The following is a 14,515-nucleotide window of genomic DNA, read 5'->3' on the forward strand; positions in this document are numbered from 1 at the left end:
AGGTTTTAAACAATAAAAATAACATATTCATGTTTCTTCAGCTGAAAGTGGTTATAATGAAAACTGGAGGCAGTGGTGAAGAGCTGTTTGAAATGTTTTCATTTTGTCTTATTCCTCTCTTCTTCTCTCTTGGCTGTCTTGTGGCAGATAGACCTCCCTGACGTTTTTACAGTCTTTATACACATAGATAAAATAAAATTATAGACAGTAAACTTAAACGTCCATTTAAATCTGCTTTATCTTGTTTATGTAAATGAAATGTTCGGAGGATATGGATCCCTTTACTTTAAGGGGAAATACTTAAAGCAGGGTGGAGCTGACGAACAGCACAAAGCTCTGCAACAAGAACTAAAGGTTAAAAAGGCATAAACAGAGAAGTGTTTATCTGATGTCCTAGAAAATGCCCTGGGAACCTTCCCTTCTCAGGGGGGGATTTGTTGTTGTCCGGTCATTTCTATGGCCGCTGCTTTTTCCCATGTAACGTTATCTGAGGGCGGGGCCTGTGTGTGGTTCTGCTGATGTCTAACTGTCATTCTGATACCTGGACAACACTTCACCTGTCTCTGTGTGACGTACTGAGACAGGAAACGTTTGTCCAAATTATTTTTGGTTTTATTCTGCCTGTTTTTATTGGGAGTGATGTTGGTGTCCACTTAATCTAAGTCAAGCTGTCGGGTGGACGGATACAACTACACTCTTAGAAATAAGGGTTCCAAAAGGGTCCTTCTACAAGGGCTGAGGTTCTACCTGGAACCTACTTCCTGAAGAAAGGGTTTTTCAAGGGTTCTCGGTAACACTAATGGTTCCAGCAAGAACCATTTTGATCCAGAGAACCCTTTAAAACCCCTTTCCTGAATAAAGGGTTCGAAAGGGGTTCTTGTTGGAACTCTCCAAAAGGGTTCCAGGTGGAACCTTTATAAAAAGGTTCTACCTGGAGCCAAAAAGGGTTCTGCTATGATGACAAGCTAAAGAACCTTATATGGTTCTACTTAGCACTTTTATTTCTCAAAGTGTATACTATATTTTATTCCTGTACTGTATTTTGTAGCTCAGTATATGAGCCTGCTCTGTTTTTTAATGTGATTTATAAATGGATAAAGCATAGTCCAGCTGAGTGCAGATTTAGATTCAATAGTTGAATCATTATGCTTTTGTTTTTTCCTACATTGTTATCATAACAATGTTGATTATAACTGGTTTTGGTTTGGCTTATGCACCATAATGACTTTATGGTGCATAAATGAAATTTAGGGAAACAGGATGTGGTCAAGGTCAGAGATCCGTCCATCCATCTTCTACCTCCTTATCCACAGGAGGGTCGTGGTCGCTGGTGCCATCTGATCCCATTTTACATAGGGCGAAAGGTGGGGTACACCCTGGACAGGTTACTGGTCCATCACAGGGCCACATAGAGAAACAACCATCCACTCTCACACTCACACCTATGGTCAGTTTAGAGCATCTGCATGTTGTTAGGGAGGAAACCCGTGGAAAATGATCAAAGACAAAAAGAATAAAAAGAACATGTGAAATGAACATTTTAAAGACCAGTTTATCTATTTCTTTACTCATGACATCTTCCCGATATACAGACTTTGCTGCTCTATAACAACATCATCACCTTGCTTCAACCTCTGCTTCATTATATCTGCTCAGGTCAATATAAAGCTGTGTTCCATAATCTGAAATCCTTCTGCTGAAATGATTGATGACATCTCTTTAAGCAGCTACTGGCTATATCATCTTAAAATGTAGACTGACATTTCCCCTAAAACCACCATGTGCTTGCTTTGGCAAATTAAAGTTTCTGATCTTGCTATTTTTGTTTTGCTTCCCTTTTCCCTCCATAACAGGTAAGGATCCAATTATATATAACCACACCTCAAGGATTAGGTATTGTGAGCATTTGACCATTTCTCCAGCCCTGGTCTAAAACTTGTTTATCAACAGACCTCCATTATGTTGCATGTGAATAAGGTCACAAACCCCTGTTTAAATTGGGTGCTGAAAGTCGTGCAGCTCACCATAACCAATCAGTCACACTATTGGGTTCTCCAACTCCAGCAGTGTGTTGTTTCAGTATGTCGCTGAAGGGGAATTGGTCTTCAAAAATCACTACATCCACTTGTAGTGGCTGTTTTTATTTGTCTGTAAAAGTTTCCCCCTGCTCTCCTTCAGTAATCTGTTTGAAAGTGAGAAAATCCACTCAATAGATTTTGCTTTTTTCCTCTCTGTTTACCTTCTCCTGGAGATCATTTCAGGTCAAAGGCTCATGTTGGAGTGAAAAAGCAGTAGTTTTGTAGGAAAAGTCACAGCGAACAGTTCGCAATAATAAAAAGGTATTTAAAAAAATCTCTGAATGGATGCTCTGTGGGAGTACAACTAATTTTATTAGCCTCCATGGAAACATTCATCCTAACAAGTGGAAAGCAGTTTCTGCATAAATTAAGGATAATCCAGTGTAAATTATGCAAATATATTCGCTCAAATAAAGAAGGGGGCGGAGTGGTCGTTTGTGGAGAGGTTAAAAAAAAAAAAAAAAAAATCTCGAAACCAGTGGTTGAAATCGAACTGAGGGAAAATTCACGTAAAAGTTTGCGAGGGCTCAGAGAGTCTGGGTGTGGGTTCATCTGGGAATCAAAAAAACTGAAGGAAAATGAAAAATATGACAGCGGGTAACGTTTGTGGGAGTGTTTCTCTCATCGATTCCTTGCAGCTTTCACTCTCTATAGTCCCAAGAAAACAAATGTGATGATGGTGATGAATGCATGATCATATTTTAGTTCAGTAAAAACACTTTTGAAAACTATCGCTCAGGGGTTATAATGGATAAATCTAATCTATCTATCTATCTATCTATCTATCTATCTATCTATCTATCTATCTATCTATCTATCTATCTATCTATCTATCTATCTATCTATCTATCTATCTATCTATCTATCTATCTATCTATCTATCTATCTATCTATCTATCTATCTATCTATCTGTCTGTCTGTCTGTCTGTCTTACACACACTTGTTCCACATTCTCCGAGTGAATTGTAATTTCTGGGTCACCGCTGATGTTTTGGTCTCCATTTCAGTGCGAGGTGTGAACGTCTCTTCGGGGTCAGCAGGTCAGCAGCCCTGCCAACACACACACACACACACACACACACACACACACACACACACACACACACACACGCACACACACACACACACACACACACACACACTTCAAAAACTCGAACAAAACAGAAATCTCCTCTCTGCCGCTTCCACTCAATGACTCTTTTCCGTTGTGTTAATGACTCCCCGCTGTCTGCAGGGCTGAGAGTCACCAGCTGGCGCTTCCTGATGTCACAAACTCCTTTTTAAACTCAAACAAGTGTAACGTAATACACAGGCTTCATTATCACCTTTCTGGTGTTTTATTCCCTCATCATTTGCTTGCCCCAAAATTTTACCCGTATGCCCTACCGCTTGTTATAATGGAGCTGGGACATTTATATTGTTTATTTGTTGTTTACATATATTTATTGTATAAATGTGGATGTGAGTGTTTCAAAAAACATAGGTTAACCAGTATTACTACAAGAAGTATAGGAATCGGTATCGGTAAGTATCGGTCCGATACTGGTCAAAATCACTGGATCACTGCATTAGACAGATAAAAAAAAAGGTACAATCTGATACAATTCACACAATCCACATTGAGCCATGTTTGGGTTGTTTATTTCTTCATTTTTGGGAGAGCAATATGTGGTGTTTTATGAAATCCCCAAATTACTTAATTTCCTCATTAGAACTTAACCTACTGTAAAAAGATTCAATCAAAACCCGTCCTTTGCTTCTGCTGCTCACGTTCCTTTGTTGGAGCCATATAAACCTTGTGGTGCTCAAGCACCTGTCTCTCTACCTTCTGTTCAGATGAGGGCCCCCTTTATTCATTTCTATTTAAAATGTTAACTATTTTGTGTGGCTCATATATCAATTAAAAAGTGTGTTATTATAATAAAGTTGCATTTAAGTTGTCATTTCTACTTTACAGTCATTTTTATACATAGATTGTGTAGAAACATGTTGAGTAGGCATTTTAAACATCTGCAATAGTGAGCGAATGATTGTTGAAATAAACATAACATACTGTATGTGAGTAAATACATAATAACTTTTCTCAAGTAATTAATGAGTGGGTGCCTTTTTCACTTGAGCTCCTGTTTCTTGACATGTCTGTGTACGGCACTGGATGATAGATAGATAGATAGATAGATAGATAGATAGATAGATAGATAGATAGATAGATAGATAGATAGATAGATAGATAGATAGATAGATAGATAGATAGATAGATACTTTAATGATCTCCCATTGGACAAATTCACAGCAACTCTTATAAAAACAAGTATAAAACAAACAAACAAAACCAAACACAAATAAATAGTAAAAACAAATATTGCAACTAAATAAGACCAAGGGATTTCCTTAACCTTTCAGTCCAACAGTGATGGTAATTAATAAAATCAATAAATCAACGAATTAAAGCAAAACTCACAGGTAACGTGTTTGTTGTGCGTGTTTTGCGGTGTTAGGTGAGGTTATCTGTGCGGAGGAAGTGAGGCCGGTGAGGCTGCGGGATGTGGGCGGTGCACACTCTCAGTCTGGCGGCTTGTCTTCACTCAGTGAGTCGGTCGGTGTTGGAGGAGAGCGGACGTAGACGAGCGGCTCACGCCACCGGGACCCTGGGATCTGTCTGTGTCGTCACTCACGCACACATACACAGTGCACTCAGTGCAAGACCTACCCGGGCAGGAGCGGAGCACGGCAGCATGGTGCTGTGAGGGCAGAGGGCAGACCGGGACCTGTGCCCCATTCACCCCCCACCGTGAAAAACACCGCGCTGTTGATTTGTTTATTTGCCGCAAACTGCGAGCTTTCCGTCCACCATGGAGACGACGGGCTGCTGGTTACTACTGGCTGCGCACTTGATCCTCATCTGCCACCGAGGTAAGACGCGCTTGTCATTCTTGGTTTGTCCTCACATGACACAGAAACCCTTAGAATGTGTCCAGACTTTTGTTTTCATTTTATTTGAAGAATGTGTGTTTTTCCCACAACTTGCTGCGCCAACTTCGCAGTTTGCTGCGCAGCAGCTTCAGGTGAGCTGTGAGGTGGGCAGCGTGGGTTTAGCTTAAATGCACACGATCTGTGACTTTTTTTTTATTTTTTATTAGAATAACAAGTTGTATTTATGCTGTACTTGAACGTGCGTGGTGCGTATGCGCTGTGCGTCTTTGGAAACGTGTTTTTAACGTGTTTTAAAACAACAACAACATAACTATTGTTTTGAATCAAACTTGGTGTCGTCCTTGGGAGTGTGTGTGTGTGTAGTGTTTCTGTAGTGTGTGTGTGTGTGTGTGTGTGTGTTGGGCACCGCAGATTAAAACGTTGAGAGTCGCAGACCGTCACATATCAGTTCCAAACTGGAGCTGTCAAGCATGAAGAGAGAAGTTTGGACACGCTCTGTCTGACTGGCTTATTAAGAGTGTCAGAGGCTGCAGATCTGGCAACAACAGCAGTAATCCTATAATGTATCTCAGAAACAGATACTGTCACTGGGAAAAACAAACCTACACTATTTTGTTTCCAGCTCTCAGAGAAGGAAATAAAGGTGGAATGACTGTAAATTCCAGCAAAGAGGGCAATGATCAGGGAAATGTTCAGTGTTGGAAGGGACACTGAGGGCCCTCATTTCACCTGACATTAACATGCCTTTTCTGCGATTGGATTGCAATCAGATAGCACCTGACCGCACTTGTAAGTACAGGTGTAAATAAATACACCGGGGGACGCATTGTTATCCGATCTGCCAAACCTCTTCAGAAGTGTAAATGCAACGGGTCTCCAATGCTCTGCTCCACCCACAACAACTACTAGAGCGTAAAAAATATCTGTTTCCGTCGGTTTCTGTCTTGTTGAAGATGACTTCTTCCCCTCCCAAAATCAAAGACGCGCCCATACGATAGTGCGAGTTCACGTGCGACTATGATCAAATAGCAATCGGATCTTGATCTGGACACCGGATGTTAATATCGTGTAAATGCATGTGGAGTAGCGCTATTTATCCAATCACTATCTGATCACAGAAAACGCATTCTAATATCAGGTGTAAACGGGGCCTCACTGTGTTTGTGCAAGTTTTTCTGTCAGTAGTTGGATCTCAAAACGAGCTAATTTTAGGTTAAAGTGTGTGTTTGTGACATTGTGCATCCTTGACAATAGCCAGCCTGGTCTTTAGCATTGATTTGTGCCTGTTCACATTGTTCATTCTGATACAATACGGCTCAGAATTGACGGTTCGGTTTGACTACTACAAGTGTCTTTCTCCTGAATTTCATGTGACAGTAACTGCCATCTTCATGTGCACATTCTCCTCCATTGTTGTTTGGCTTTGTTTGGCTTTGCAGTATTGTATACTTTGTGTATATACAGGCAATAGGCCAAGTGGGTTCTTGCAGTGCATGGTCTCATATTGGATATTGTCAGATGTAGGTACACGTAAGCCATGTTTCCATCATGGTATACTTCGGTTTGGTACAGTATGGTGCGGTTTGGAATGGTAACGGCTCATGTTTTAACCGAGAACAGTACCTTTACTTTGTAGGTGGGGTGTGCGCTGTGCTCGATGGTCATGTCAGAGAGATACGTAGCCTGATGTTGTACAATGACATCTTACAGGATACAACAGATGCTGTTGTATCCTGCTTGGTTTGTGACTGTTTGTCTCAACATGAGGTCAAACTTTGTATGAGAATAGACTGTAGCTGAAAAGATACACCGGTCGCAAGGGAGTGACAATCAGCTGACTGTTGTGGTTCTAGCTCCACCCTTACCATACCATTCTAGGAAGGAAGGGAAGGGTACCGGTTGTTTTGGTACTATTCCTAATGGTAACGCAAAAATGTATGTAAAAAAATGTATGTACTGTCCTGTACCAAACTGTTCCACTCGGTGGAAACATGGCAATACTGAAGTGACACAAGTTTGATTTCAAATTTGGTATTGATGATGGGATTCCTGTGTCCACACAGCCCTGAGAATTTTTTTTTGAGCCAATTTAGCCTGGCAATGTGTTCAATGGTCATCTAGTCAAAAGGAAATCGCTAATTGATGGGTTAGGGTTAGGGTTGAGTGCATTCCATAAAAAAAGTGATGATTCCAACATCTGTGGTGATAATTTGCTCCACTTTACATGAGACTTTGTGCCTCTGCAGCACCTTACGCAAACCTTAGAGACAAAAAGGTTTATTGCCCAGTTTTTCTTCAACATTGTCCTAATACCTGAGCTTCATAGGTCAGGGTTAGGGCAAGATGGAGGTAGATGATCCCCTATGGTGACCCCTAAAGGTGAAAGTAGAAATTCAGTCTGTGACAGAAACTAAACTGTTCTGTCAGAAATCTCTACACATAAGTCTGTAACTGGTTCACTGCAGCCTGAATGAACTCTTCCAAACCTTGCTATATTTTTACTTTTTATATATTTATATATATATATGAGTAGAAGTAGAAAGTAGAAGAAATTCTGACTTATGCTGACATTTAACCAAATTCAGCAGCACCATGTTTGGCACCATTTGGACTCCTGCTAGAAAGGCAGGGGATTTCCACTTCCATTGGTGAGTTTCTGATCGCACAATGAATGTTTGTATTAATGGTCGCAGCTTTAAGAAGTCAGTGGAGACAGATCAGGATTTGTTACCATAGGTCTGAACAGTTGAGGGGTTTACATGCTCTTATCCTCCGGTTTACCCTCTAAGCCGCAGGGTACATTTGCAGCATTGCCAGAGATGTGCTTGGCTGAATCTTTTTGGGGGCTGTGACATGAAAGAAAGATTAGGGGGGGGGGGGGTGGGGAGGGGGGAGAATCTAGTCACATCCAGTTTAAGCTGAAGAGAAGTGATGTTTTGTGTCCAGGCCAGTGAGCCTGCTGGATCTTTGTTGGATGCTTCGGTACCTGCAGAAATCCTCCGGGCTCCCCTCGTGCCCCCCCACACCACTAACCTCTGTTATTTGGGCTTTTTTTTTTTTTAAAAAGAAAAAGAAAAAAGAAGCTTATTATGAAATGCCATGGCACATGGGTGGTGCCAGCTCACCCAGGAGTCAGAGCAGGAATGGTTGGTAGGGAAAAGACACATGAGTAGAAAACTCCAGCACCATCTGTCTCACCAAAATATATATTTGTGAATGGGCAATGCCAGCTGTGCCCTGCGCTCTGTCTGGGCTTGTGGAGTCTCTGAGCCTCTTGTTGTCTAACAGGGAGTCTTTGGACAGATGGCCGTCTCAGTCGGGCAGTCTGTCAGTCAAACGCATGCAGTGACACCCACAACCATCACCGCCACACTATGAGATGACAAAATATGAAATCATTATTAAAAAGATACACACGAAAAACACAACTGGCACATGAACCTCAACATAAAGCCTTAAAATGTTCACAACAAATTATCGCTGCAGTTATAAATGAGGCTTAAAATACATCAGGCAGCGAGTGAGCAGTGGTCGGATCAGTGGAGAGCAAAGGTGCTGTGCGTCAGTCAGTGGTGCATCAAAAAGTGAACCAGACTACGGCACAGAGAGTGATAAACGCTGAAGAAACAGCCCCATGCAGTGATGCACAGATGGTGCTTAAAACATTTTTTTCCAGCTTGGTGGGGGGCTGATAATATTATAATGAAAACTCAGCTCAGGCATGTGACATGTGAAACCCTGACTGTTTCTCTTAGATTGTCAGGAGCTCACTGCAGCCCCAAAGTGGAAACATTACAAAGACTGCATACAAGGTTATACATGATTTCTACTTAAATATGACAAAAAAATAAATGTAGTGTATTAGTCTTATGTGTTCCTTTATTGGAGTAATAAGTAACTTAGTCATGAAAAATGTGTAATCTTACTTATAATTTGTGTAATTTCAATGTATGTAGTTTAGTTTGTTGAGTACTATGATATCAGATATAGCTTAACTCTTTCCATAGTGGAAATAAATCATTGTTGTCATTGACCATCCTTTTCAGTTTTGTGAGATCAGTAAATAAAAAGTGAATAAATACAGTATTTCTAAACTTAAATGTGCATTATGTAATAAATCTAAAGCAACTGGCCATAAAATCCTCCTAATATGTCACAGAGACTCAGGAATAATGTTCATATAACAAACTGAACTCACCAACAACAAAACAGCCAAAATATTTGCATTAAAAAAAATCTTTTGCAGACTGCAAATCATGTTTATGTTTTGAAATCATGTTTTGGCATGTGGTGCCACCTACCGCCATGTACCAATCATTGCAGTCAGTAGAGTCTCAGCTGCCGAGCAACCACGGGTTGCCAGTTACGTCAGAAAAACAAAAGACGAAAGACCTCGGTATTTTGAATTTAAAAGGCAGTAACCGTTTTTGGCCACATTCTTACATATGGCACCTTTAAATTGTTCTCATGTGAGTCAAAGGGTAGATGTCGACTTTGAATGGTATGCGTTGTGGGGCTTGTCTTGCCTCATTCACAGCTGTGTCGGCTTAACACCTTCACTAAACCTTGTGGTCCGCTCCTTGCTACACAGTTTTCTTGTGTGCTTAAAAGTTGAGCAGGCGATTTCGTCGGGGGCCACGAGCTGAGAGACGAGGACCCTGAGAACAGCTGATGTTGTCGGTCCATAGCAACGACAAATTTTGTAAGAACCCTTTTAAATTTTATCATTAGCTATGCAAGAAAACCTCAATGACACCATGGTTGGAAATCCCCCAACTAGGCCCGATGCCACCAGCTTGCTTCAGTTTGGTTCAACACACAGTAGGGCCCCTCTGGGTCCCTTTGCCTGAGGCCCCAAAGTCTCTTGAAATGTCCCTGCTCGGGAACTCTTGCAGACAAGGGAACCACAGCTTTGACAACACTTGTGACAATGTGTTTTTCTCCACACGCAATAAATCTCAAATAAATATGTGGGCTTTTATTCTGAAAATAGTGCTTTTAACTGTGTCTGACTTCCTGTCCTGCTCGTATAGTAAAGCTTTATAAACAATAATGTGTAGTTATTTTAAGGTAAATACAAAAGGTTAATTCAAAATGTCTTGTTTCAAGTTCAAGTTAATGAGTTTGAAAATATTTGTGATTTATATTTTGACCTAAATAATCATGATTACTGTATTTTCCTTAATTGATCAGCCCTGCTTGACAGTTTTAGATGCCCCGTTTACTTTGACCAGATTCACCTTTGGATTGAGCTTTGAATACAGTTTATAAATGACTCTGTCTGTTGTTTGACGAAGACACAACAACAAAGAGTGTGAGGTCACCTCAGATGACCTCTCCTTTGCTCAGGTTTGCCTTCACATTTGTGCCTTTATTTCTTCCCGTTTCCCACCATCTTCTCTCTGTCTCTTTTCTTCTCTTTGCGATATCCCTCCATCTCTGTCCAACTCAGCTTCAGCTGGGCAGACGTCCCTTGCTGCCCCACTGGTAGTGTGAAAGAGAAAAAGCTGATTTCCAGTCATGGCAGCAGGGGTATTTGATGACCAGATTAGTGGGTATTAGGCTCAACGGCATTCACTCGGGCATACACAGGGGCCACTGGTTTGAATCCATCAGTCGCCCCTCTTTTCTCTCTCCACTGGCCCTCAGCTGAATGCAGGCCGGGGTTATGTGGGGAAACAACCAGCCAGGTCCTCGGTGGAGGTCAGATAAGGAGGCCCGTCCATCCTGCGCCGCCTCCTCGGGGCCCGGCCCAGTGAATTATGCTGTCAGAGGGGAGATTTGTTTTGTAACAGTAGGGAAGAGGGCAACTACAGAAAGACGGGGAGGTGAAGGAGGGTATATTGAGGAGGGGCGGGGTGGGGTGCAGAGCAACAGAAAAGAAAGGGGGGGGGGGGGTTTGATGGGGGTGGAATTTAAGCATGATGCATGATGGCACTGTGATTTGTCCCAGTGGTAGTGGCAGCAAGGAGAAGAGGACGCTGTCACACTGTGAAGCTGGAGCAGAAGTGTGGGAGCGCAGTGTGTTAAGAGGAGGACAGACACACACACACACACACTCATTCTTCGACACCTCGAGGTTGGAGGCTTCTCAGAGCGATGGAGTGCAGGTTAAGCAGCACTCCTGCTTTCATTAGTCTTCGTTTAACATCCCCCACCTCCTCACTCCCCCTGCACTCCCCCTCACGTACCCTCAATCTCACTCCCATCTCTGTTCTCAGGGTTCTATTCCCTTCATACGCTGTTTAAAAAAACAAAACAAAACAAAAAACGCCCATCCTAACAAGTAATTTAGTCCAAGAGGCATTTTTGTGAGACAGGCTGGATCAGACTGAGCGTAAAGTAGTTCTGGTCGCTCATCGTAGGTTTATCAGTGAGTAAAATAGAGAATTTGGTTGACAGATTCACAGTTTAAACCAATTTGACCTAGCAAATACCTGGATTCTGTAAGAGTAACTTCATAGATGGCAAACATTCATGTTAGGGCTGTTTTTTTTGCAGTGCATTTCCTCGTTTCTTACGTCTTACTACTCATTTTCTTTCCTCCTTTTACGTCGCTGCATTGCTGCACATCCTCCGTCCCCCTGTTGTCCCACGTCTCTCCCTTTTTAGAGCCTCACGCCTTCATCCTTCTACTGTCTCACACTCTCCCCATACTTCCCCTCCCCATTACCCCCTTAATGTTTTTTTTTTTTTTTTTGTTTTTTTTTAAATCCTTCCTCTCATTTGTCTCCCCTCTCGTTTCTGGATGGGTGAGGATTGAGGGCTGCCCAGGCTAGTTTTCTTTTTTGTTTTAGCCAACAATCTTGTCTCTGCTGGTGTCCACCTGGCACTCTGCCATCACCTTTACACACCACTCTTCTTTCACCTCCTCCTCCTCCTCAGTGTACCCACCGACACTCTGGATGCTGTAATGGATGATGGGGCAGATCCGGGTGGCCCACAGCGCCAGTGAAAAAGGGGCCACTTACACTAGGGACCATTGCAGCAGAGAACAAGTGGTGCCCCTGTAGAGTAGCTGGTGGAGCGCCATTTGATTTGCCCTCCACTTTTCTCCTTGTTCTCTCTGCTCCTCTGCTGCTAGCGGGTGTGTGGTCCCTCTTCGATCATGGATATTTGATGGCCCTCATCTCTCAATCGCTGAATGAGCGAGTGACGCAGAAAAAGGCCAACGATAAAAGGCCTGCCTGTAGGACGCAGGTCGGTCAAAGTTCTTTCAGGAACTCCTCCTTTTCTTCCCCATTCACAGGCTGGTTTAGGGCGTCAAGCAGGTGAATGCGGAGGCGCTTTAGGCAGATGTTAGCCCGCACAAAAGGATTCGATAGGCCTCGACAGGCCCTTTCAAGTATCTACAGAACATTTACATTTAGTCTGACCCTCTTATCCCGATCAGCATCCACTGAGTAAAGAGAGCGAATGAGCTTAAATTCCGTGATCGCTGACATTACAAGCTAACAGTAGCAGGGGGTCGAGCCGTACAACATGTCACGACTCAAGAGACTCTAAAGAACTACGAGAAGAAAAGAACAGACAATAGAAGCAGATATATACATTTTAAATGGTTAATTTTGCATAAAAATAAATGAATGCCACACTAATGAGTGACAACAGTTTATGTGGTTAACATGTAAGTAGCTACACTCTCCTCCAGGCTCTGGTTTGGTCTCACCTACATTTACCATTTGCCCTTGAGCTCCTTCACTGCAGACAGTAGGTTTTTTTAAGATTTATTAGAAACAGTCAATATGTTTACATGCAGTTCGATCGAGTTTAAAACCGTAGTCCGACTAAGACAGGCAATCGGACAACTTGCCGAGTTGGGAGGAGAAAATGTATTTATTGGCCATGTACGTCTGACTCCGCCTCTGTAGGTGGTGCTGTATCTCAGTATCAGTATATCTATATTGAATTTACCTTTATGTCACAGAAAAACAAAAAGCAAATGGTGAGATGATCTGTGCTGTGGTTCTGTATGTTTCATACCCGTTTCGTCTCTTCGTCAGCCTTTTCTGTAGTTTTCGTTCTTGCCAATGCAATTGCGTTGTTTGTTCTTTTCTGGCAACAGTACTGCAGTTTATACGTTGTCAAGTCCAACTCCAGTCTGACTAAGCGTATACATGCAGGATTAATCGGACTATGAATCGCATCATCCAGGTATGTTAGTCCGACTAAGGCTAGCTCGATTTTTGTCAGACTAACGTGTTTACGTGACGTTAAGAACACTGAATTATTGTCGTAATCCGACTAAAATTTTTTTTAACATGCATGTGAATGCACTGACTGAGACAAAACAAGTAAGCAGATTAAAACTCAGTTAAAATCAAAATACAAGGAGCTATAAGAAACTTAAAAGCTCAGCTGAGTTGCAGGCTTGGTCATTCATTAAAGGAAATGGTATTTATAATTCTAAAAACACCCTCCCTAAAACATCCTGAAAACTGTACCCAAATTGCAGCTTTGTAGTTCAGAATCAAAATTGTACATGTCATTTTCTACTTTTAGAAATATTAATGCTTATATATGCAGGTCTGCCTCACATTTTGATGAGCAGACTGAAGGAAAATACTTATACTCATGGATGACATTAAACTGCATGTAATTCAGTGTCATTCATGGAGACCCATTAGTGTCAAATGCAGTCAAATTTGCTGAAACATACTACTCTCATACTACAATCCAATGTTTTGATTTGTTCTTGGATCAAGAGTCAACATTAAATCACATAAAGAGACCAAGAATGAAAATAGAATTGACCTGTGGGATCGTCTGACTTGTGCAGCCCTAATGTTTACCCCCAGAGGTGCTGGCTCTTCCATTGGTGCTGGTCCTGGTCAGAATATAGTTTTGTATATGTCTGTTCTTCAGGCTGAGCAGAAACACCTGGGCTGCTGCTCGTCTGCAGACACACAATCCACACAATCACACCACTTACATGTGATAGAAAGCGGATGCAGTGTGAGTGCTCTCTTCTTTTTTTTTCACCCTGTCACTGAATGTGATTTAGGATAAAACCAAAGCTGATAACTGCCAGATGTGTAACCAGATAGACCCCAGATGTTTTCTGTTCTGCAGTCATGTTAATACTGTTAACGCCACCTTTGATAAGCGGGCATCCCAAGGATGTACACTTCATTTTGTAAGAGCTCTAAATCGGCAAAGTGTGTGCTGAAGGTGGTGCTAGGCTATGGGATGAATTTGGTTCTCTGAACATTTCAAATCATCACATTAGATCAGCTGAATCAACAGTTGTTTGAATAAAAGGTCAGACAGTCACTCTTAGGTGAGATTCACAGTAACATCGTCGTTCTCTTGTTGCCCCAGAATTTTAGATTTAAATCGTCTCTGTTCTACTGCAATGCTACTGCATTCCCCTCTGTATAAGCAGCACAATTCTCTTCATGTTAATGTTGGTTGACTGGTGCAAAAGCTCAGGGTGTAGCATGATGAAGGTGGGTTGGGAGGCAGCTGGTGGTGGTTGTGAAGAACAGCAGGAGCACCAAAC

General features: G+C 42.0%; 1 protein-coding gene across 1 annotated transcript in view; it reads left to right on the forward strand.

Annotated features, from left to right (window-relative positions):
• Positions 1 to 4,931: 4,931 nt before the first annotated feature.
• ptprz1a (protein tyrosine phosphatase receptor type Z1a) overlaps positions 4,932 to 14,515 on the forward strand; it is a gene marked incomplete at both ends in the record, with an annotated part of 71,684 nt that continues 62,100 nt past the window's right edge. Inside the window, one exon of the mRNA XM_083893995.1 lies at positions 4,932 to 4,992. Within this exon, the coding sequence (XP_083750121.1) occupies positions 4,932 to 4,992 (61 nt within the window). The remainder of the gene's footprint in view (positions 4,993 to 14,515) is intronic.

This window comes from Microchirus variegatus (genome assembly GCF_963457635.1).
Source record: "Microchirus variegatus genome assembly, chromosome: 8".
Lineage (NCBI taxonomy): Eukaryota > Metazoa > Chordata > Actinopteri > Pleuronectiformes > Soleidae > Microchirus > Microchirus variegatus.